Source organism: Marmota flaviventris, chromosome 12 (genome assembly GCF_047511675.1).
Source record: "Marmota flaviventris isolate mMarFla1 chromosome 12, mMarFla1.hap1, whole genome shotgun sequence".
Taxonomy (NCBI): domain Eukaryota; kingdom Metazoa; phylum Chordata; class Mammalia; order Rodentia; family Sciuridae; genus Marmota; species Marmota flaviventris.
Genome location: NC_092509.1, coordinates 75,094,918 through 75,119,633, shown reverse-complemented (window position 1 = coordinate 75,119,633; position 24,716 = coordinate 75,094,918). Strand labels below are relative to the sequence as shown.

Below are 24,716 nucleotides of genomic sequence, written 5' to 3'. Positions count from 1 at the left end.
CCTCAAACTTGAGATCCTCCTGCCTCAGCCTCCCATGTGGCCGGATTACAGGTGTGAGCCACCATGCTGAGTTTGCATTTCAGCTTTTAAAGCTGACTATGACCCATTCATTTATTAGGGACTGCCACTGGATTGAGAACTATGATTTCCTAGCAGAGTCTGCCTCACTACCCCAGTCTAACCTAACAGAATTTAGTATGAATCTAAAACCAGAACATGCACATCTCCCTTCTCTCCCCAGACAACTCCTTTTCCTTCTTCCATTCCAACCCCAGCTGTGTATATGAGTGTATGTACATTTACAGACATGGGAGCAAGAAAACATGTTCTACTCCACTCCACAACTTCCCACCATAGACACCCAGCATAAGCATAAAAAGCTAAATTTCTAACAGATTGTTCTCTAAAGTATGATCTATCTCATTCTCATTGTCCTATATCCATGCCTGTTTTCCCTTTGGGAAGAAGAATTGGCAAACCTAAGGTCCAGGGATACTAGCAACTGTGGCTTGGGAACCAAGAGAAAGTTCTTTCTCAGACGAGGCTATGGGCTCCCTTTTCTGCTAGTTGGTCTCCCTTCTCTACCCCTTTTATTTCATATGCTTTTTGCTTTTGTCTTTCCACAGGTCAGCGGACAGATTGCAGTCTGGCCAGGTAGGTGTGGCATGGGACAGCCCTGGGAAGGGATAAAGAGAGGCCCAAAGGTCCAGTGGTCCTAGCTTGGGAAAGATCTAAGGTTGAGTTGTAAGGACATTGAATGACTTGCGAGGGTGGGTTCCTTCCCTTGGCCTTAGTGACTCTCTCTGGTCTCAGATGGCAATGGGGTTTGCTATGACTTAGGAAGAGAACTGAGCAGAACTGAGTAAAGGAGTATCAGTTGCTGAAATAGTCCAAGTCTTCTCAAAGCCACCATATTGCAAGGAAAATAGACATTTAATGCTGGAGGATCCTATCCTTTAACCTATCCTTAGCTGGTAGACTTCAGCATATAGGCTCTGGGGAGTCTCTAACTTAGAGAAAGAAGATCAGGAGGTAACATTTGATCTGAGATTTTTTTTTCCATGCATGGCAAAGATGATAGCCTAATTAGTGACATTGCTGGATAATAAAATATTATTTTGTATTGGCTTGCCAAATGGCACTGGTAGAAATCTTGCCTGATGTGCAAGTATGCAGCCCTCCTGATTTTTCCCTACCTTCCCCTTCCTCTCCCACCCCAGCCACATATTTTCCCTCCCAGTCATGGTGCTGCTATGAGAAAACTCTTGAGTGGGCAGAAAGCAAGACATCCATTCAGATGACAGTTCTCTGATGCCTAAAAATGTGCTGATTTAACTGGAGAAAGAACTCTAATGGACTAGACTCCTTAGAGACCCTGCGTTAGTCCATTATATCAACCACTTCTATCTGCCAACACACACAATAATCATAAGCCATTTACAATTATAGGCTCATTATTTAGAGATAGCTTCATTTGGCTTTCATCGTTTTGTCATTGTGGATTATAACTAAAGTCCCATTAATATGATAGACTTGGGGGCTGCAGGGAACCAGGATAATGGAATTCTGTGGAATATATCTTTTGGTGATATAGTATAAGTTCACCTGAGCCTATGTCCGCAGAAGTTTCTGAAAAAATGAAAAGAACTGAGTCTATTTCCCTGTTGCTGGATTATTTCACTGTGTCTGACCTTGGCCACTCTTTTCCCCCCTCAGAAAAACAGTGTTTTACATGAGCTTCACGAGCCTGGAGAATTTCAAAGAGGTTCTCCAGGAGTGACCTGGCAGCAGAGGCAGAACAAGGCCCAGTGGTCAGGCCCTGGCCCCCACCTTCATTCAAAGCAGGGTAGCGCTGCCGTGCCTGTTTGACTCAGGTGCCTCTGAGTCAAATTCCCTTTGAGAAAAGTTCTCTGAGGCTCAACACAACTTGAAAAATATAGACAGAAGATCCCCATACTTCCTTCCATTGTAGGTGCCCTACTCTCTAAATCTAGAAAAAAAAAAAATGCTTCCTATCTTTTCCCTGAGGATTTCCAAGAGAAAGCAAATGATAGGCAGCAGCCTTTGGTATTTTCCAGCATCTCCTTGCAACAGGAAGATCTTCTTATTATCTAACCCAGATCTGCAAAGTTGGACCAGTTCCTTCTTATTCAAATTTTGAATGTTGGTAGACATTAAAATTAAGCACCTCTGTGCTTTTATAAAGAGAAAAACTATATTTGACTTTAGATGGGAAGTAACTTAACAAGTCTCTTAGCCTTTTCTGGGACTGAGCTGAATATTGTGACTTGATTCATTAACTACCATAAAGACTGTTTTTCATGATTGCAGCAGAATACAACAGACACTAGTATGGCAATATGTAAATCATTGGATGTGTAACTGATGTGATTCTGCAATCTGTATACGGGGTAAAAATGGGATTTCATAACCCACTTGAATCAAAGTGTGAAATATGATATATCAAGAACTATGTAATGTTTTGAACAACCAACAATAAAAATTAAAAAAAAAAAAAAGAGCCCTCATTTGAAGTGGGCATGATGGCACATACCTATAACTCCAGCTATTCAGAAGCTAAGGCAATACATATGTGCGCTTGCACATGTGCACATATGTGTACACACACACACACACACACTCACACAAGCAATGACTTGTCTCATTCTGTCCCAATTTTCTCTTTTGTCCTCCCTGTTGCTGGATCGGCCCTCTCTGACTTGGTGGGATCAACCACAGGCGTAGCTCAACTGTGAGGAAACAGGTAAGAGCCCCGCAGAGGCCAGGCTGGCCTGGCATGACAATTGAGTATATCCCACAGGCAATCGTGAAGCTCCATGTGGACAGGACAGACACTTCTCTGACTTTATGCCTGCCTTTAGGCTGTACCCTTTAGTCATGGCATGGTTACAGTTAGAGCAATTTTGTCAGTGTTGGAATGGTCATAATATTTATACCTTGTTCTTCTTTTCTAGTCATTTACCCTCTTGCATACTAGCTGGTATGATTTTTAAGGGACAGATTGTACCAGAACTGCCCATGGCATCCTTCTGCCATGAAGGATAAGTGCCAAGAAGAGGCTGCACACTAACTTATAGACACATTAATGGGTCAGTAACTTCCAGCAGCTAATCCCCTAGACGAGACAGTCTTGCTTTACATGTGTAGATTTTGTTTCTGATGGTGTGTCCATCCTAGATGTATCCTGCCATGTACTAAAATACAGAGATTACTCTGGTCTGGGAATGAAGGACAAGAGCTGTTTTGTACATGGTTTTCACCATTGTATTCAATTCTGTCACTGGGCACCAGGTCTCATTACCTATATTAGGAGGAAACCTCAAGAGAGCAGTGGCGTGGATAAGCCACACCAGTGGACAATCTAAACAGCACTTGTGCTTGTTTAAAAAAAAATTAATTGAAGTATTTTTTGCAGTAGCAAATTTGACTTCCTAATTATACTTTATAGCAAATGCTGAAATGATTTTGTTTCCCCTAAGCTCAAAGCAGCTTTGCAGAAGGCCATTAGCAGGGAGGGGGTAGAGAGAGCTCAGAAATATCTCTGTGTCTACTCAGGGGAAAGCTGATCCAGGCTTTATAAAGACATTCTGGGTAATTCACAGTGGCCCTAACCACAGGGAGACAATCAAACGTAGAGGGCGCATGGTTTCTGTAGTGTCGGCAGCCCCAGCAGTATATTCAAGCTGGTGACTGCTCTGGCTGGGTGGTCAGTCCAGCTGGAGAACTCCGATGACATAGACCTCATTTGTCCCAGCTTTGTTGTAATTTTTTTCCTCCTTCTTTACTTCAGATCTCATTTTAATGAGAACACTGTGTCAAATACATTTATACATTTTTTAAATGATAAAATATTCATTGCAATTCTCTTTCCTCTTGTTCCTCTCTCTTTTTTTTTTTTTTTCTTTCTCCTTTCTCCCATGATTTCATTTAAAACTGGAAAAGAATGGAAAGCCTCCCAGGGTTAGTTTATGGCATTGAAAACTAGTCAGTATATGTCTTAAAGAATGAGCAAGCCATCTTTAACACTAAGAATAGGATCGAGCTCAAACTTTGTTCCTTTTAGTTCCTGATCCAAAACTGGACCTCCTGCTTAGAGAAGGAGCACGTGTGGGCCGGCTTTGCAGCTCCAACTCTGGCTGCAGGAATGTGGGAGCCCACAGTCAGGCAGGTGATATGTGCTCCTGGTCAGCTTGCCATCCATCTGGTTTGCATCCTGTTGCACCTAAGCAGTTGCAGGCAAAGTACATTTGCCTGGTGCTAGATTTGCCTAAGAGTTCCAGAAACTTCCATAAACCCTAATCAAAACAAGAGCTTGTTTTTGTTCTGCTACCCCAGTTTCTCTGCAGTAGTTTATATATAATGGTGGTTCATATCTAAGATAGGGATGTAAAATAATAATTTAGAAGATTAGGAATTTTATAAAAGTAACCAGGAATTCAATGTTTGCTTTTTGGGGAGTTTATGGCAAATAAGCCAAACAAGAGGAAGAATCTGATGGCTTTTGTTCTTGAGGGTGCCTAATGGATTCTAGCCATTTTTTACCCTAGCAAAGACTAGGCTCAAAGCCCATAGACTTTTCTTAAAAATTATGTGAATCAGCTTTTGCTTCCAGACTTCTCTGCTCTCTTCAAGCCTAGTACTTTCTCTCTCCTGGCCATTGATATCTTTTTTGATGGCCTCACTTTCTCCATTCTTCTAAATTTAGGCTCCTCCCCAGGTTGCCTGACTTTTCTCCATGCTCCTTCCCTTGTCATTATATTCCTCTAGAGGAACCTTTCTCTCCTTCCCAAAGTGTCCTTTTGTCCTGTAGTGCTGCCTGCCTGAGTCCTTGGCTCTAACTCCCAAGTGACTGACTGGACATTTGTGCCCAAAGGTTGAGATAGCGCCTCCACCCTTGGCACCAGCCTTCCCCTGCCCCACCACAAGTGCTTCCTCAGCTCCCCTAAATTCTCTTTCTTTTAAAGGGTACTCTCCATCCTATCGGCAACATTTTTAGTTGTTGATAGACCTTTATTTTTTATATAAAATAATAAGGTCCCAAATCTTATCTTTCATGTCATCCTTTTTTTTTTTTTTGGTCTTTGTATCACATCTGGTTAGTTGTCAAGACTTTGGTGAAAGTGGAAATCTAATAAATGTTCTAGACATCAGTATGTGAAAAAAATTCCTAACTCTCTTACTCATAAGAAATTATGCTAATAGAGGATGGGCACAGTGGTGCAAACCTGTAATCACAGCAGCTCAGGAGGCTGAGACAGGAAAGTCACAAGTTCAAAGCCAGCCTCAGCAAAAGCGAGGCACAAAGCAACTCAGTGAGACCCTGTCTCTGAATAAAATATAAAATAGGGCTGGGAATGTGGCTCAGTGGTTGAGTGCCCCTGAGTTCAATCCCCAGTACCCTACCCCCCTAAAAAGGAGTTATGCCAATAGAGAAAAGTTGATCAGTTATTACTAAGTTACAGTTAAATATGAACAAGCAAGAAGTTCTGGTATGTTGTTACACAGTAGGGTGACTATAGATAATTATGTACATTTCAAAAAGCTAGAAGAGGGCTGGGGTTGTGCCTCAGCGGTAGAGCTGTGCCCAGCATATGCAAGGCCCTAAGTTTAAAAAAAAAAGAAAGAAAAAATTCTTGAAATTTTTTTTAAAAAGCTAGAGGAAAGGATTTTGAATATTTGAATTTCTTTTTAAAATATTTTTTTAGTTGTTGATAGACCTTTATTATTTATTTATTTATATGCATTGCTAAGAATCGAACCTAGTGCCTCACACATGCCAGGCAAGTGCACTAACACTGAGCCCCAGCCCAAACCTATTTGAATATTTTAATCATTAAGTAGTGATAAATTGAGGAGATAGATATGTTTACCCTGATTTAAACATAATACACATGTATTAAAATATCACATGGTACCCCATTAATATATACAATTTTATGTATTAGTTAAAAAATAAATTTAATTTAAATTTACAAATTTTAAACACCCAGTTAGTACCAAAAGGAAAAAAAAAGAAAGAAGTTATGCCAAACAATGCATGTTTGGACTTCATCTGCCATCTTCCTGTTTTCCCTTGCAAATTACTGGACCACTGCTGTGCTATCTTTTCCAAGTTATGTCTACTATCCCTTTTTCTGCAGTTCCTTTAATCTGATTAGACAGAAATTTAGCCTGATTGTCCTTAAAGTCCTCTTCCAACTCTGAGATTATGTGACCAAAAATATTATGACCAGAAGAATTAAAGTTACATCAGTCCTAACATTGGGGGAGAGGTGAGAGACAAACATTCAGTGGATGGAAGCACATATAGAAACTACTGGACAGCTGTGTGCAAAGTCAGTGGTGAAGCACAGGTCTCAGGGCACTACAGTGACATACAGAACCATCTGGGGAAATGAGATCACTGGGAGTGGAGTGGGGAAGATTCACAGGAGCATCCAAAACTTTGGTGCCTTTGTCACTTGTCTGTTTCCACTGGACTCTATCTTAGGCTCCATTGGATCAATGGGGACAAGAAAAATGCTCTTTTACAATAAGACTGGTCATCTTTTGCCCACCCTTGTATGCCACAGATTATCCCTCTGAGCCACTTCTGCTATTAGTAACCATGCACATTCAGGCTATTATCCTCGATGCCATATTTTCAGCCAATCCTTACTTACTTTGCCACTAATATTCCATTTCCTGTGTATTCGGCAAATTTTGCTTTCAAATAACCTTTTTTTTTTTTCTTTTTTTTTTTTTTTTTTGCTATTGGGGATTGAACCCAGGGGCGCTTAATCACTAAGCCACATCTCCAGCCTTTTTTTTTTTTTTTTTTTTTTGTATTTTATTAAGTGACAGAGTCTCACAGAGTTGCTTAGGGCCTTGCTAAGTTGCTAAGGCTGGCTTTGAACTTGTGATCCTCCTGCCTCAGCCTCCTGAACTGCTGGGATTACAGTTGAGCACCACCAACATTAAGTTTCACATAACTTAATGAAGCCAGTAATCTGGGAGCTTCCAAGCTTCCCTCTGTCTGGGTCTTTATATGCAAATCTGGGACCAGCAAAACTTTGCAAACCTTCCTGTTGCTATCTTCATTTTCTCTGCTGCTGCTATTTATAAGTGAAAAGTATGATAACAGAAGTCTGTAAATATAAAAAAGACTTCCTCAATTGGAGCATTTTTTCTCTTTTAATAGTGGTGCCATTTTCTTCATTAGAGTAAGGAAGAGAGAACAAAGAGTCTTCCTACAAAATCACCTAGCCCATCTGGCAGTGATGTTAATAAGAGAGTAGACACTGGCTGCTGTCAATAGAAAGCTGGAGGAAGCAGATGGGTTTGGGGGTCACAAAGATGAGCATTTGGGTCACTGAGACCTTCCCAACTCCCTCCACCTTGGCATATGCAATACTCCCTTTGGCAGCCTCGTGATTCCTGGCAAGCTCTGGAGTTGGAGGCCAAGCCAGCTCTTCTCTCGGCCTGACTTCTTCATGAGACCCAGCTGCTTCCTAATAATAGCCAAACCCCACAGCTACAGCTGAAAATTCAGAGCCAGAAGAGGGCTACAGGCAAACCTGTGAAATGGGCAGAAGACATAGGACCCAGCCCACTGAAGAGTTCTGAACATCTCTGTCCTGAATATCCGAAGCTCTTTTTTTTTTTATTGTTTTTTTAATTTGTTCTAATTATCATTATACACGACAGTAGAATGCATCTTGACACATTGCCGAAGCTCTTTCTAGCTAGGTTTTGGGCCCCTCTGCCTCATGTCTTTCTTCCACAGAGCTGAATGATTTGTGCATGTGGCTATATTATAAAACCCTGCTGGTTTTTAGTGAGAGATGGTGTGTAATGTTTGCTGAACTCCTAGGATGCAGCATGGTGGTAGTGAAGTATTCAGTTTCAGAGGGAGGCAGCTGGAGTTTGAATTCTGGCTTGGCTACTTTCCAGCTAAGTGACCATCAGCAGTGAGTTAACTTCGTGAGAATAATAATACATACCCCATAGGGTTGTTTTGAGGACCAGTCTATCTCAAGGACTTGTTCATGGCCCAAGACCTCTATAAATTCTTCTGTGCACAGTAGACACTCATGCCCTCATGCCAGTAGGACATACTCATTCCTCACATGAATTCCCTACCCACTGAGAAATTTATGGCAAATTTAAGTTCATAGAAGTTAAACAATATGAGAAGGGTTATATAGCAAAAGGACAGAATGAAGATTAACATCTGGGAGGCCTGTTTTGCTTAGTATCAAGTAATCTCCACTGTTTGCAAGAACTGGCTTTTCTTTTCTTTCCTACCTTTTATGCCAAACAAACCTTTCTGAAGCTCCCTTTGATTCACCCTGTGACCTTTGACTGGTATTAATTAAGCACTACTATATGAAAGCATCATGGCCAGCACTAGACACCCAGGAATGGATGTAGGACCTACCCTTGTAGAGCTTGAGCTGGTGGTGGTCAGTGCAAATAGATATTCACACCCACATAATGAAGTCACAGTCAGGGTTGAGAAGAATGTGTCAGCAGCAGGTGTCACTCATTTAACCCTTGAGACAAGGGAGGACTTATTGGAGAAAGAAAGGCAGCCAGTTAGCTGTAGCAGAGATGGGGTTGAGCAGAAGTTGGGACAGTGGAGGCAAAAGCAAGATCCTGAACACGTGAAGCTGAGAAGAGAAGTCTCTGATAAAGTTCACGAGATGAGATGCACTTTTTTTTTCTTGGTACACTCTAATTATACATAACAGAAGAATTTATGTTGCCATATTTGTACATGCACATAACACAATTTGATCAATCTCCATCCCCAGTAGTTGAGATGTACTTTTAAAGATCTCCTGACCACTATGTAAAGGGATGGGTAGGTAGCAGGGATGGAAATGGAGATATTGGTGGACTGAGCTAACTGGTGGCAATAGAGATGGAGAAGTGTGAAGAGATTCAACAGATATTTTGAAGGCAAACCTGAGAAGATGGATTGGATGGCTGTTGGTGGTGCACTGGGTCAGGATAAAAAGACAACCGGCTCCATTTAGAACATGCTAGATTTAAGGTGCGTCTACATCTCATAAACTCCAGTCCTTACCCACTACTGTTCTGGTTCAACAGAATTTAGGGGTGGAGATAAGTGCCATTCCAAGTCAGTGGTTGTGTTTTTGTGCTCTGGAGCTTGGAGGACAAGCCAGGTGACTGCACCATCACTGATCCATCTGAGACAAGTTCCACAGTGAGGCCCATTTGCTCTCATCCTGGGCTATCCCTGTTTGAAGATTGTAATATTGTTTTTCTTTGGCTTTTCAGGACTCCAGCCAGGCAATTCCTCTAGTGGTAGAAAGCTGCATCCGGTTTATCAGCAGACACGGTAAGCAGGACCACGGCCTTACCCATGTGTGTGCAAAGGTTGGAAGAACATCCAGGAATTCTTTGTAGTGTAAGAATAGAGATTGCCTCCCTATGCTAACCTTCTTAGCAAATAAAAATAAAGTCATATTTGTTCACATAATGTTTGCTGCTTCAAAATGGCCGCTCCTAGACATTGAAAGACATCATATGTTTTGACCGCAAATGCCACAGCCACTTACCACAATACCCTTTTTTAGCTCAAAAATGAGTTTTAAATTCCAGCTGCTATGTGAGAGAACCCAGCTGCTAATACACGGTGACAGTAGTTTCATACTCAGCCTCTGCATGCAGTTATCTCCCATGGCACAGCCTGATCATTTTGTCATGGTAGCTTTCTGTGCCAGTCTGGTTTGGAAACAACTCCATTTGTAAGGTTGCAACTGATTCCTAATAATATTCCATTTTTATTCTGGTCAGGTCTCACTGGATACAACATCCACAAGAGCTCAGTCCTAAAGTTGTTTTTAACAATTGAGATTCTGCAGGGGCTGGCTCCTTCTCAAACTTAGTCAAATCACACTAATCCTTCTGCTTGACAAAGCTACATCTCATAAACTCCAGTCCTTACCCTCTACTGGTCTGGTTCAACAGAATTTAGGGGTGGAGATAATTGCCAGAGAATTGATTTTTTAATGTTAAGAATGTTTAGAAAGCACAAATATCTGAACTAGTGCCATAGAGATGTCTAGGAACCGAGCATCAGAAATTTTTTTAAATAGTATAGGAAGAGGGATAGAATGACCTTCCTGAACTAAAGAGGTAGATAAAGTATTGCTGATATAAATTCAGAGGCATTAAGGTTCTCCCTTCCTCCTCTCACCTTCCTCTCTCCCTATAAACTGGGACATTATTTAGGGTCGTATTTGGAACAGTAATTATTTGAGCATTCTTACAACTTATCCCATTCTCCATCAGCTGTAAGTTTTTAATATTATCTCCAGTCACTTGAAGTAAGAGCATTGTATATCACTATTGAAACAATCAACAAATATTTATCAAGCCCCTGAACAATGCTGAGTACCACATAACGCCAAGTAGGAAAACTAAAACAGGAATAATACACTGTTCCTATCTTTAAGTGGTCTTATGATGCATTTTGGAGAATATAAGTAAGTGAGGGAGAAGTTAAATAAAAAGAGATAAATAGTGTTAATTCAGAATAGCAGAATAAGAAATTTCGCAAGATAGTAATGATTAATGATCAAGTAGTTGGCAAAGAAGTCCAAACTGAGTCCAGGGGAGGAGGAATTATTTGTGCCTAAAAGACAATAGGAAGAAGGAGATCTGAACTCCCATCATTCTTCCAAGTATTTCATTCATTCATTCATTCAATAGAAATATATATTGATTGCTTATTGTGTACTACTAAAAAGCTTCTGTCCTCCTGAACCTCATGTTCTACTGAAGGACAAATAGATGATGAGTTGATCAGCCAATAAATAAACAAATTCACGTACAATATTTTGCGTGTTGGTGTCATAAAGAAAAGTAAAGCAAGGTGAGGAATGAAGAATGGAAAGGGGACAGACACTATTGTCAGTGGTTTCAAGGGAAAGGCCACTTCTAAGAAGATGACATTTGAGCAGGGTTCTAAGGGGGTGAGCTATGGTGGACATCTGGGGAAGGGCATCATGGGGAGAGGGGACACTATGAGCAGAGACTGTTGGCTTATTCATAGAATAGGATAAAACCAGCATTGCTGAACAGAGTGGAGAGGAAAGTGACAGGAAATGAAGCCAGAGGCCAGACCTTGTACAACTCTGTTGGATAAGATAGGCATCTGGATTTTATTTTTATTTATTATTTTATTTTTTTTGAGTGAGATGGAAACCATTGGAGAATTTTGATCAGGGAGTCATCTCTTTAAAGGATCATTGTTTGTTCTATTGAGATAAGATCATAAGGGTGATATAGGAAGTTAGGCAGCAGGCCAGGGAAGACATGGTGGTGATCTAGACTAGGGTGCTAATTATGGTGTTAGCTGAGAAGTGATGGGTTCTAGATATTGTGGCTTGGAGTTTCCCATCCCTACCCTTGTGCAGGTTCAATGCATAAGGAGACAAAAATTAAGCATGTTTCTAGGTTGAGAATCTAGGGAAATGGGCACATGCATATGTTGCTGATGGGAAGCTAAACCAGCATAGGGGAATTTGGCAGTATATAATAAAACTACATATGCACTGATCTCCTAATCCAGCAGTCCTTCCAAGAATTCACCATGAAGGTATTCCTCCAACAATGCAAAGATTAGATATTCACAAGGTTATTTGCTGCAGCATTGTTTGTAATTTCACAGTATCAGAAACAACCTAAATGCCCATACATAGAAGGGTGGTTGGAAAAACTATGATATGTCCATACAGTGGAGCACTAGACAACTGCAAAAAGACATGAGGATGATTTCCATGAATTGATATCAAGAGGTCCCTCGGGGGTATGCTGTTAGGTGAAAAAAACAAAATGTGAAAGAGCATCTATAGTATGCTTCCTTTCAGGTAAGAGGGAAAATATAAGAATATACATGTGCCAGGCATGATGGCACACGCCTATAATCCTAGTGGCTTAGGAGGCTGAGACAGGAAAATTGAGAGTTCAAAGCCTTAGCAACTTAGCAAGGCCTTAAGCAATTCAGCAAGACCCTGCCTCTGAATAAAATATAAAAAAGATCTGGGATATGGCTCAGTAGTTAAGTGCCCCTGGGTTCAATCCCTGGTATCAAAAAAGAAAGAAAAAAAGAATATACATGTATCTTCTCATTTCTGCAAGAAATAAAGATGAATCTAGAAATTAATGTTCTATTCATTATTTCAGGAGAAGGGTAGGAAGGAGGTAGAAGGAATGGAGTGGGAAACAGGACGTGGCATTGCCCTGAATTTGCCTTTTTTGTGTAGTTTTGACTTTTAGAACTGCCTTAGTGTTTTCCGTAATCAATAGGTGAATTAACAAATAAATAAAACTAGAATGTGAGTAAAACTACAAAAGGAATGTAAATAATACCAAGAAATCATAACTGTACTACAAAAGAACATGTAACCACACTAAAGGGGAATGAAGAAGAAAATAATTAACCAAGTAACTGGAAAACAGTGTTTTGACTATACTCTGTAAGTCTAAAGACAAAAAGAGCTAAAGAAATCTTGCACAGTAGTAATTTTTATCTCAGAAGTATGCGTTAGCAATTTGGAAATTATGTGTATTCTAGGATTAAACAAATACACTGTTGATTTTTAAAAAGCTTAAAAGATATAGTAGCTAGCTGCTTAAAAAATATTTGTTCAACTAAATTGAATTTTTTTCCCTAATAGAGACTCAAAGTATTCATGAACTCCCTAAAAAAGATATGATCACAACTTTAATATGTGAACAAATATATTTTCACATTGAATGGAGATAGTATTTATAACTTTTTTCAGTCTCAAAAGGATCTGTGACCCACCAAATGCTGGGAATTTTTATATCCTTACTATTTTCATTTCCCTTGAGAGGTAAATATTATTGTCCCATTATCTAGGTGAGATAGCTGAGGGTCCTCTGTGAATAGTGGGTCAATGTGATCTAGGACGAATTAAAGGAGAAGGAAGATGAGGAACTAATGAAACTGAATCATGAGGAGGAGAAAACCTCATCATTTTCATGAGAAGGGACAGGAGGTGGCTGTTGTAGTAATCATTTCAAGAAAAATCTAGGAGAGGTGGCGCACGCCTATAATTCTAACAGCTCAGAAGGCTGAGGCAGGAGGATTACTGATTTGAAGCCGCCTCAGCAACTTAGAGAGGCTGTAAGCAACCGAGTGAGACTCTGTCTCAAAATTTTAAAAAGGGGAGGTGAGTGCTGGAGATATGGCTCAGCAATTGAGCACCCTGTAGTTCAATCCCTGGAACAACAAAAAAAGAAGAATCTATCAGGAGTCTTGTGCATGCCTGTAATCCTGGCTATTCAGGAGGCTGAGGTAGGAGGATGACAAGTTGAAGGTCAGCCTGAGAATTTAGAGAAATCCTCCCTCAAAATAAAAGGTAAAATGAAAAAGGACTAGGCATGTAGCTTGGAGGTATGAGTTTTCTGGTTTCAATCTCCAGTACTGAAGGGAAAAAAAAAAAAAAGAGGAAGGAAGGAAGGAATAAAAAAGAATTACCTAGGAGAGCAACTCTGCAACAGAGCAACTCTGCAACAGCTGGATCCGGCACAACATGCATGGAAGGTTTTGCACCATTGCCAAACAACTTACCCATATCTGATGGGTTTTACACCTTCATGTTAGTGAGCACTAAGGAAAAATGAAAAAGGTGGCTGTGCTATTTTGGTTATGCAAGTCAGGATTCACCTTCATTATAATGAAAAGCCAACTGGTTTTCCCCTTTCCTTTTGGAAAGCACATTGTTTCTGCTCTCAGCATCATCCCATCAGGCACTCCAAAAAAAAAAAAGCGGCCCTTCAGCATCAGTTCTTCAGAGGACCCAGAAACCAGACCAAGAGAGCTCAGAGTGTTTCAGGCCTGATGCCTGATTTCCACCAAGCTGAGTTCTCATTTCTTCTTATCCTTGGGCCCACAGACCAAGACCATATTTTCTTGGTGGTCTACCCTACCCAAAGCACCCTGTTGACACTCTTCAAGAACTTATGCAATACTCTACCAACCAGAACACACCATCTAGTCTGGTTTCTGACATTTCCCTACATCGTGTTTTCGACAAGTCACTGGGTATGGTTACAACTTTTGTATGTGAACAAATGTATTTTCACATTGAATGTGACTTTCTGTCAGAACACTTGCTATTTACATTCTGTGTTTAAAGAACATTATCTGGCTCTTATAGTCCCTTAGAGGAACAGACTTAAGTCCTACTACAAATCAGGTAATCACAGTCCCTCTGATTATTTCTCAATGTTGTTTCAGTCCAATTCTGTACTTTCAGTCCTGGCCTGTATGATTGACCTCCAAAGGTCTAGCCGATAGCTACCCGCACTTAGAGGGTAACCCTGAAGCAACCAGCAAAATGTAGCCTTATTCTGTTTTGTTTTCCTAAAATAAATGTGAGACTTCTTTGACACATTAAGGTTTTTGAAGGACTGTGCCATTATAGAAAGATTTTGACAAAATGCCAATATTGATACCCAAGGTGTCTGAGAAAGCCTAGGCAGTCCTACTGGAATTAGAGGTGCCAGACCCACTCAGTCCCTGGGCCTGGCACTAATGACATGCTTCCTGGATTTCTCCCTGGTTTCTCAGTTGCATGTGTGGTGCTCTCTATGAGTCATGCTTACAAATCCAGAATGGCCATTTGGTTCCCACCTTCTCTGCTTGTACATCAATGGGCCCCACAAGTCTGGCTTGAGGACTAAGTATGTGATTACAGCCACGAGGCCTGAGTCTGAGTCCTGGCCCTAGTCCTTAGTACCTGTATAACTAAGGGATGGTTATCCTCAGTTCTCCCCCATCTAAAAATAGGAGTATTGCTAACCCCTGGTTTTGCTTTGTTGGTTTTCTTGGGGAGGGGGAGTACCAGGGATCGAACTCAGGGACACTCGGCCACTGAGCCACATCCCCAGCCTTGTTTTGTATTTTATTTAGAGATGGGGTCTCACTGATTTTAAAATGGCCTGAGTTGCTTAGTGCCTCACCATTGCTGAGGCTGGCTTTGAACTCGTGATCCTCCTGCCTCAGCCTCCCAAGCCTCTGGGATTATAGTCATGTGCCACCACACCCAGCTTAACCTCTGTTTTATTGTGAGCTTATCCCTTATTGTGAGGACCAAGCACTTCATTTATATGAAAGCATTTATTAACAGCAGTCACTATACAAGCATTATTTTTATGAATATTTCTACTCTGACAAAACCCAAGAAGACAAAGTTTCTGTGTACATCATTGTAGTGTAGTGTTCATGCATGTTTGTTTTTGTGAGAAGCAGCAGTCAGGAGCAGCTCCTGGGACAGTGGCTGACAATACTGTTGATGGATCACTTGTATTCTCATGTCCACTCTTTTTCATCAGTACTGAACGCACTGGCCCCTAGAATAGTGGAACAGTGTCACAATAGCTAAAGTAATTATTATAACCTCACATCTTATGACACTCCTCTGATGGTACCTAATGTCTTGCCTGCCACGACCTACCTCCCATTTCTGATCCTGAGTGACAAGAAAACACTAACAGGTCACCTCCCCACTTTCCAGGTGAGCAAAGGCAGGGAAGGTACCTGCTTGATAGTCTCCCTTGGAGTCAGAAGAGAAGCAGGCTGTAGAAATCCCTTCCCTTAAGCCTCTGATTTGGTGCTTTCTTTAGGCTAATGCTTCATAATCATCCCAGTGACTTTCCCAATGTCCCTGCACATGTTTTACTCCTTTGGCCTGAAAAACAAGAGAGACAGGATGCTTCAGTGCACACTGCCAGGGGAGACAGGCATTCAGCTAAGCTTGGCTCTGTGGCTGCTTTTTCTTCTCCTTGATCACTTTTTCCCTGTGTGTTTCCAGGACTGCAGCATGAAGGAATTTTCCGGGTGTCTGGATCCCAGGTGGAAGTGAATGACATCAAAAATGCCTTTGAAAGAGGTAAGGGAACAGCCTGAAAGCTAAGACCAAGTGTTTGCCAGCCTCCTAGATACTGGCTCTATCCTTTCTCCTCTGAGGGGGGCCCAGAGCTTCTGAAGCCCCTGTGCCTCCCTCTTGAGCTGGACACCTGCTGTCTGCACACACTTCCCATTAGATACGCAACTCCCTGTAAGAGATGCAGGAGATGCTGAGCACATCCACTTCCTTCCTTCTTGGCCTCACCCATCCTGCCTCTCTCCTACGGATGATCTGCCAAAACCCAAGAAGTTAACTATGATATCCAGGCGGTTTATGGCTTTATCCGGAACCCTTGGTGGCAGTTAATATCAAGGCTAATGCGCCTGTTCATCGTAGCCCATTTATTATCTTGTGGGCTATTAAGGTAATGGGCAAGCTTTGGCAATTTCCGTCACTGTAATGGATATATATAGTTTCAATTTGAGGTTGGTCCTATCATTAAATCTAATTACATCTGATATGAAATTTTCCATAGGGAGCTCTGGCATGATTGTTCTGTAAGTAGGTGTCCTTTGTTGGGGGCAGCAGGAGTGAGAGCTCATCAGAGGAGCTGGCCTCCTTGGCCTCGTTTTCCTCCCCCAGGGGCTTGGTCCCAGCCTCTTTGCATGATTCTGTAAGGAAAGCAGTTCCTGTGTCCCAGTCCCAGCCCACAGGGACATCCCTGAGTCTCAGCAGTCTGTGCTTCTATCTGTCCTCTGGTTTACCCCACTCATGCCACTGTGCTGGGCACTGTGCTGAGGGACTGGGATGAGGATATAAGTGGGTCACCCCTTCCCCATTGCCTCTGCTTCATTCTTTGTGTGTTTGCCTCTCTCACTCTTTCCTTTCTGGGTGTGCTTATCCTCAGGAGAGGACCCCCTGGCAGGGGACCAGAATGACCACGACATGGACTCCATAGCTGGTGTCCTGAAGCTTTACTTCCGGGGGCTGGAACACCCGCTCTTCCCTAAGGACATCTTCCACGACCTGATGGCCTGCGTCAGTAAGTATCACCCTGGCCTCAGAGTGGCTTCTGGGCCACAGCACCTCCAAGCACTAGGTTTGAATATTTTTATGGAGTTCTTTGTTTTCTCATAAGCTTTTCAGTAAAGCTTTCCTTTTGAATTTTTTTTTTCAGTGAGTTTATGCTCACCTTCATTTCTTCATCCCTGGCAGGGGAGGAAGGAAGGAGAAGGAGAATGACTTTTCAGTAAGAGTCTAGGACTCCAGGTCAGGACTTCTGGCTTCACCTCCATCATAAACTCTTTTGTTTCTCTGGGCTTTAACTTCCTTTAGTAAAATGCCTTTATAAAAATTCATTCATAAGACTCAGTCTTTTCAGTTGTTTGAAGCATATACATTGGGTTTGGGCTTTTTCATGATACCAGGGGAAAAGCCTAAATATTGCAAATATCTCCCATTTGTTGCTTTAAACATGGCATGGCTTACCTGCCAGGTGTATTCATATATGCTATCCTAAGAAGTAGGCATCTGGTATTTTCCCAGAGAGAGAGACAGATTTTCTATTTTCTTAGGAGTTCTCTGCCTCTGATTCTAAAATTTGGAGCTTGAAAAGCTCAGGATACTGCTGGGGGAGATAGGCATTCAGGTCAAAAAACAAAACAAGAGAGCTAGCTTCTTGAATGCGCTGGACCTTTCTGAGAATAACTGAGAGGTGGTAGATGCTGGGGAGAACATCTCCAACCTTTTTTGTGCCCAAGGAATACATACTTTAAGTCCTGAATCAGTAAATGTGTGGAGCCCAGCATGCACCTTGGTGTAACAGCCTCACTCCCAGAAGCAACAAGGAAGAAACTCCTGTTGCTGTGTGCCATCCTCTCATTTGTTTCCATAATAAGCAATCCATGGAAACTCTGGAAGCAGAGTTTGAGTGATGGCCCCAGAGGCTGTTAAGAAAGATGCCTTTGCAATGGAGAAAAGATCCTTTTTCCAAGGTCATCCAGGGTCTTTGTGACCCCTGAGTTGCTGAATTGACTCAACATTTGTCCTGAGTACTTTCCCTCTCAGTTATTCTCAGAAAGGTCCAGTGCATTCAAGAAACTAGCTCTCTTGTTTTGTTTGTTGACCTGCTGTTTGTGGTAGTTCAGTGGAAGTGATTTATGTGGCAATCAACTCTGTGCATCCCTTGGGTAGTGTCTTCATGTCTTTTCCCAGAACTGGACCTAGGTAAAGTCTTCTAAGCTAGACTGCGGTGGCCAACACATTCATCCTTTGACTGTGCAGTTCTCCCCTAGAAATATACTCTTGTCCCAAATCCAGTACTCCCCATTTCTCTTTACATAAAGGCACTCATAGAAAATAACCAGATCTACATGGGACACTGTGGAAGTGGGAGGCTGTCCATGACAGAGACCACAAGCCCAGGGGACTAACCTGCCCATAGCATAAAAGTCAGGAAAATTCTCCGGTCTTCTTCCCAGATATGGCTATTTACCCACGGACCTATGTTTCCTACTTTTGGTCATGTTCTGCTCATTTCTACTGAAGATAAGGGAGGGGGAAGATAAGCCAGACTTGTCCAGAGGAGGAAAATACATGCATAGAGCGTGCAGGACAAGACTAGCACAGCCAATTTCCCTCCCCAGATGCAGGACCTCCAGGATGGGTGTTAGGCAATCACACCCAGCTCCTAATTGTTTGAAAAAGCAGGTGGTAGATGCTGGGGAGAACATCTCCAACCCTTCTTGTGCCCAAGGAGTATACCTTAAGTCCTGAATCGGTAAATGTGTGGAACCCAGCATGCACCTTGGTGCAGCCCCACACCCAGAAGCAACAATAATGAAATTCCTGTTGCTGTGCCAGTGCTGTGTGCAGCTTTGACTTGGTGCTGTCTGGGCTATACCTGCTAATAGTAAGGGGCTTCTGACCACTATTCCCTGGGATCTCGGGCACAGTGAAGGATAACACATGGCTTTCTTCTTTCAGCAATGGACAACCTACAGGAGAGAGCTCTGCATATCCGGAAAGTCCTCCTGGTCCTGCCCAAAACCACTCTGATTATCATGAGATACCTCTTTGCCTTCCTCAATCAGTGAGTAGCCTTTCCAGTGAACAGCTGAATCAAGCCTTGGTTTTGGCTTCTGGAAGTTCCATATGGACCTATTCATCCATCCAAACACACATTTAGCACCTAATGTGTGCCTGTGCGCACCTACTGTATGCTGGCCACAGTGCTAGACTGTAAGAATGTATTGCTAAATGAGAGCTCATGTACCAGGGAAGGGGACAGCTAATCAGTAAAATAAGTGCTTAGAAGAAGAAAGAGTAAAGAAGGGGGTAGAGTACAGGATCTGAATTGGGGCGGAAGATGAAAGAAGAGAAAACGCTTTAGATGGGTGATCATCAAAGTCCTTTGAGAAGACAGGGTGTGAGCAGCAGCCTAAATTCAATGAAAGAGGAGCCATGGGGACACTCAGGTTTGAGAGTCATGGTAATAGGGGTTTGGATTTGGGAAGCGATTGAAAGGTTGTAAGGAGTAGAGTGTTATGTTCTGATTTATGTATTTATTTTAAAACCTGCCAAAATGCTTTGTGAAGTTACTACAGAAGGTTGTAAAGAGAAGGAAGCCAGGTCCCAAGGTTGTTGTAGTCTGGCCAATGTGTTGGAAGACTGGAGATGGTGAGGGGGGCAAGGTTTGGGATATATTTTGAACATAGTGTTAGTCAGACTTACTGATAAGCTGGATGTAGAGTGTGAGAGAAAGACAGAAATCCTACATTTTTGGCATGTGCAACGGGGAAATAGTGAAGCTCATTCCTATTAAAGATAAGGGAAGGGGAAGATAAGCCAGATTCATGGAGTTGGGGAAGACAGATATGGAGGAAAGACTCTAGACAAAGTGTCGAGATGGACAGGGTAATTTAAAGTAGCTGTTGGGCATTAAGTAGAGATTCTAAGCGTTTGAACACAGGAATCCATGTGGTAAGAGAAACCTGGGATGAAGGTACTGGTATGAGAGTCACCCATACATTGGTGGCAGTTAGCTGGTCACCTAGGAAATGAAGGTAGCTTAAGAAAGGCCTGAGAACCAGAGAGGTCTCGGGCTTGGATGGGGCATTTCTTCTTCTCCAAGCATGTGTCCTTGTCAAGAGCAAGCCCTGGGTCCCAGTGCTAGTGAAGGCAGGAGCAGGAACACGTGGGCTTCCTGTCTGGCACCTCTTCTCCACTCTGCTTTCACTGCCACCTCTTCCTCTGCTACCCAGAATGAAGGTTGTAAGTGGGCAACGTGAGGGCCAGAAAAGGTACCCAGCTGTGCTTCCTACTATGTCTTGAAAACTTTAACACAACATTTAACTATTTGGGGATCTTATTTTTTAAAAAATATCAGTTCCTAGTTTTCTTTTGAAAAATGATTAGATCTGCCAATACTGAACCCACATTCTTGTGGTAGCAATTCCCTTTGGAGTCAGGGCTGCCCACTAGAGGGGCAGGCACTCCCCAGTTCACTACGGTCCCCAGCCCTCCTCATTTCTCCATAGACCTAAGGCTGTCCTCACTTGTCAATTTATCATCATTCTGACTTGGTGAGTTTCCATATAGTGGAGAAGGAGTTCTCTGGTTTCATTAATCTATCAAAATAGGGAAGACAAACAGTAAATCAAGGGTCCAGGGTATTTGGGGCACATATTTCTTTTTAAAAATGAAGTGTTTGTAATTTGGTTGGTTTCTGGATAAAAGGAATACAGCTTTGAGGCCATGTCACAAGCCTCCGCTTGCTTACAAGTTCAAGATCATCCTGGCCCTATAGCTATCTGGGCAGTGGGCCCTGCCTGAGGAGCCCACACCACCGTGTAGCCCACTGCTGGCCCTGCAGAGCTATCGAGGTCCTGGTTTCATAGCCTACCTCCTCCACGAGGCTGTGTGCTCCATTCAATGGCCAGGCCTTGACTCGGCACCCAACTGCCATTGAGTTAAAACCCTTGTGACTCACACAGTGTGTTCACATGTGACCTAGAAACTCTGCTAATAACTCTTGAGTTAGTCCCCTCAGGGTCACCAATCATTGTCTCCCCTCGTTGACCAATACTTGCCCTCAACATGAGCCAGGCGTGAGCAAAAAGCATGACAGTGGTGACCAAATGGGGAGTGGGAGGAGCAGGGAGGGCCTGGGGTAACTGTGGACAAAAGTACAATTGCCTCATTCTCTTCCACATATTTTCTTTCTGGGCGGGGGAGGAGAAACGATAGAGTAAGCATCGGGCAGAGCTAGAGATGGTGGCCATTGCTGAAGAAAACATGGCAGTGTACAATTCAGATGATTATTTTTGCTTTGTTTTGCTGTTTATTTAATTTTTAAAAGATTGATTTGTTTATCAAAGTGTCACATTGAAAAGATACAGTATTAAAATAATCATTGATTCCTAAAGTAATTAATAGAATGCAGGTCATAGGTGATAAAGAAGACCACCTCCACCTCCACAGCTAATAAGTGTGTACTTACAAATAGGTATAGCAAGTGTTGATAGGTAGTGCCTGATGGAGACTGCCTGGGCCCACCCATTAAGAACTTTCTCCTTTATAGTATGGGTCCTGGGTATGTGCAAACTTTATCTTTGGCTATGGTTTGTTCTTGGGTTATATATATATATATATATATAAAATATATATATATATATATATATATATATATATATATATATATATATATATATAAAATATATATATATATACTCAATCTCAGCAAGCAAATAAACTAGTATCTCACAGATTCTGTGGGTTGGCAGTCCAGGTACAGCTTAGCTGGGGCTTCTGGCCCAAGGTTACACGAAGTTGTAGCGAAGGTATTGGGACAAGGAAGTGGTCTCATCTGAAGGCTTGACTTGGGAAGAATCTACTTCCTAGCTCATGAAATGTGTTCTATCCACACAGCAGGACAATATTCAGCCATGAAAAGGAATGAAGTACTACAATATTGATGAGTCTTGAAAATATTATGCTGAGTGATAGAAGCCAGACAAAAGAAGCTACATATTATATGATTTCATTTAGGTGAAATGTCCAAAAGAGTCAAATCCATAGAGATACAACATAGATTTGTAATAGCCAGGGGCTGGGGAGTGAGGGTTGGACAAAGTGACTGCCTAGTAGATACAAGGTTTCCTATTGAGGTGATAACAATGTTCTGGAGCTAGGAAGTGGTAATGGATGTCCATGCTGTGAATATACAAAATGCCATTGAGTCTTATGCTTTAAAATGGTTAAAATGCCAAATTTTATGTTACGTGTATTTTACCACGCAAAGGGAGTAAAGAAGGAAAGAGGGAAAAGAATTTATCTGCTCAGCCTGCCATAATGAAATCCCACTCACTAGTGACTTGAACAACAGAAATTTGTTTTCCCACAGTACTAGAGGCTAGAAATCCAAATTCAAGGTGCCAGCAGGGTTGGCTTCTGGTGAGGCCTGTGTCCTTGTTTGTAGACAGCCACCTTCTCACTGAATCCTCACATGACCTTTCTTTCCTCTGTGCATGCTCAGAGAGAACTCTGGTTTCTGTTCCTCTTCCTAAAAGGACACCGATCCTATCAGGTTAGAACCACCCCGTGCCTCCCCTACCCACCCCCCTCGCCACGTGACCTTATTTAACTTTAATCTCCTTAAACATCCCCTCTGCAAGAATACATCAGGACTCCAACATGTGAATTTGGGGGAAACACAATTCAGTCCCTGACAGAAGGAGAAAAAAATTCAGAGAATCAGAGACAGCTGGCACAGACAGCTCTGAAAGAATTTTATCATAAAGAGGAGCAGAGAAATGAGACAGTACACCTGGTACTGATGGAGGGTTAAGACAGGATTTTTTTTTTTTTTTTTTAAGATGAGAGGTATTACTATATCCCTTTCAAACTTAAAAATCAGGGCTGGGGTGGTGGCTCAGTGATAGAGTGCTCACCTTCCATGCACCAAGCCCTGCATTGCAAAAATCAAAAACAACTCTGCCCCAAGCTTAATGCTGTCTCTGAGGATTTAAAGTTTTGATTTTGGGATCTGGAGTCCTCAGCTTATTAGATACCTGTTGGGGAACAAAAAATAGTTAGAATCCTATAAATTAATGGCTGCCAAATGCCAGCAGCTCTATCTTCCATTCCCTGTTCTATATCAAAAAGCAACTAGGATATTATAATTACAGAAAATATTTGTTGAACACAACTTGTGTGCTAGGCACTGTGCTAAGTGCCTTGCATATATTGTGCCATTGTTTCATCTCCCCAACAGCCCCTTAAAGGAGGCAGAGAATTGTCCCCATTTTACAATGAAGAAACTAGGAAACTAGAACCTAATTAGGGAACTAGTGAGAAGCAATGAAGCCAAGACTCAAAAATCAGGCCTGTTTTACTCTAAAATCCTTGGAATGTTTTACTTATTTATTTTTTCTTTTCAATCTAGTCAGACAAATGCACATATCAAATAGTAAAAAATCCAGAAAAGTTCATGATGAAAAATAAGTTACCATGGTGATCCCAATTGTCTCCTTCCTGCAAAACCACAATGCCATACCTTTTTAAGATACACACAAGAGGAGGAGTTCAAATCTACCAGGTGAATTCACTCCTGTCATAGACTCAAACTGAAAAAAAACAGTAGAATTCTTAAGGAGATGGCATATATATAAGTTAGCAGCAAAAAGAAAATATACAGTGTTAAAGCAGAGACTTGTTATCAGTGCTATTCATCTCAGGTATTTTTATAGGAATAAAGATCCTGTGCTTTAGTGTTTGAGATCCCCATCCATCCACTCACCATACTGGGGACAACCTTGGAAGCGCTTAACTTCTGAGCCACATCCCCAGCCCTCTTTTCATTTTTATTTAGAGACAGGGTCTTACTAAGTTGCTTAGGGCTTTGCTAAGTTGCTGAGGCTGGCTTTGAACTTGTGATCCTTCTGCCTCAGCCTCCTCAGCCTCTGGGATTTCAGTCATGCACCATCACACCCAGCTGGCGTTTGAGATCTTATACTAGCTATAGCCTCTAGAGTCTTCAAAGATTATTAACACCATGAAATATTGCACAAAACTGTGTACATTTACTGGAGAATCCCTAGTTTTTGTCTTGTTTTGTTTTTTTGGTCTGGTGGAGATCAAATCTTGCTATATTGCCCAGTGTCCCCCAAATAGTTAAGACCCACTACTTTAGCCACTAACTTGGATGTTCCCACAATGCACTGGAAGAGAGAAAGGGACCTTGGTCTGGTTTTTTAATGGGAGTCATAAAATGGGCCTAAATCCATGAGAACACAGCCCACATCCTCCTCAAGCTCATGGTCATTGTAACTACCTATGAAATGCACAGTCCTCTCCTTAGTTGGCTTCTTACGTTCCTCATCTTTCACAGTGCTAGAGTTTGCTTCCCTCTGACCACTAACTAGGCTTCCCAGAAACTTGTGGTTTTCTTTCATGTTACCAAAACACTGTCAGATCACACGAAAGAGACAAGGCCTTGTTGAAGCCTCCTGTCTCACCAGCCTGGGGTTAGCTTCAGTATGAGCCTGTGTTACCTCCTGCTTCAGTCCTTCCTACTGAGGTTACCAGGGTAATTATCTCTCCTGTCTCTCTGGTTTGAATTTGACCAAGAAGTACACTTACAAACTTCCTAAATCTCTAGTTCCTTTTAACTCAAGACCCAGGGAAGGATTATAAAATTAAATATTTGAGAACCTCTGTGAAAGCCAGGCACAGGAGGGCATTACCTATAATCCCAGCTACTTGGGAGGCTGAGCCAGGAAGCCTAAAAGTTCAAGGCCAGCC

General features: G+C 42.0%; 1 protein-coding gene across 3 annotated transcripts in view; it reads left to right on the top strand.

Annotated features, from left to right (window-relative positions):
• The window catches only part of Srgap2 (SLIT-ROBO Rho GTPase activating protein 2), a 243,088-nt gene that overhangs the window by 199,158 nt on the left and 19,214 nt on the right, over positions 1-24,716 (top strand). For all 3 annotated transcript variants that reach the window (XM_071600131.1, XM_027934675.3, XM_034636185.2), the window contains exons 12-17: positions 627-654; positions 2,740-2,764; positions 9,307-9,367; positions 15,879-15,956; positions 16,822-16,956; positions 18,900-19,005. In XM_071600131.1, coding sequence (XP_071456232.1) covers positions 627-654; positions 2,740-2,764; positions 9,307-9,367; positions 15,879-15,956; positions 16,822-16,956; positions 18,900-19,005 — 433 coding nt within the window. The remainder of the gene's footprint in view (positions 1-626; positions 655-2,739; positions 2,765-9,306; positions 9,368-15,878; positions 15,957-16,821; positions 16,957-18,899; positions 19,006-24,716) is intronic.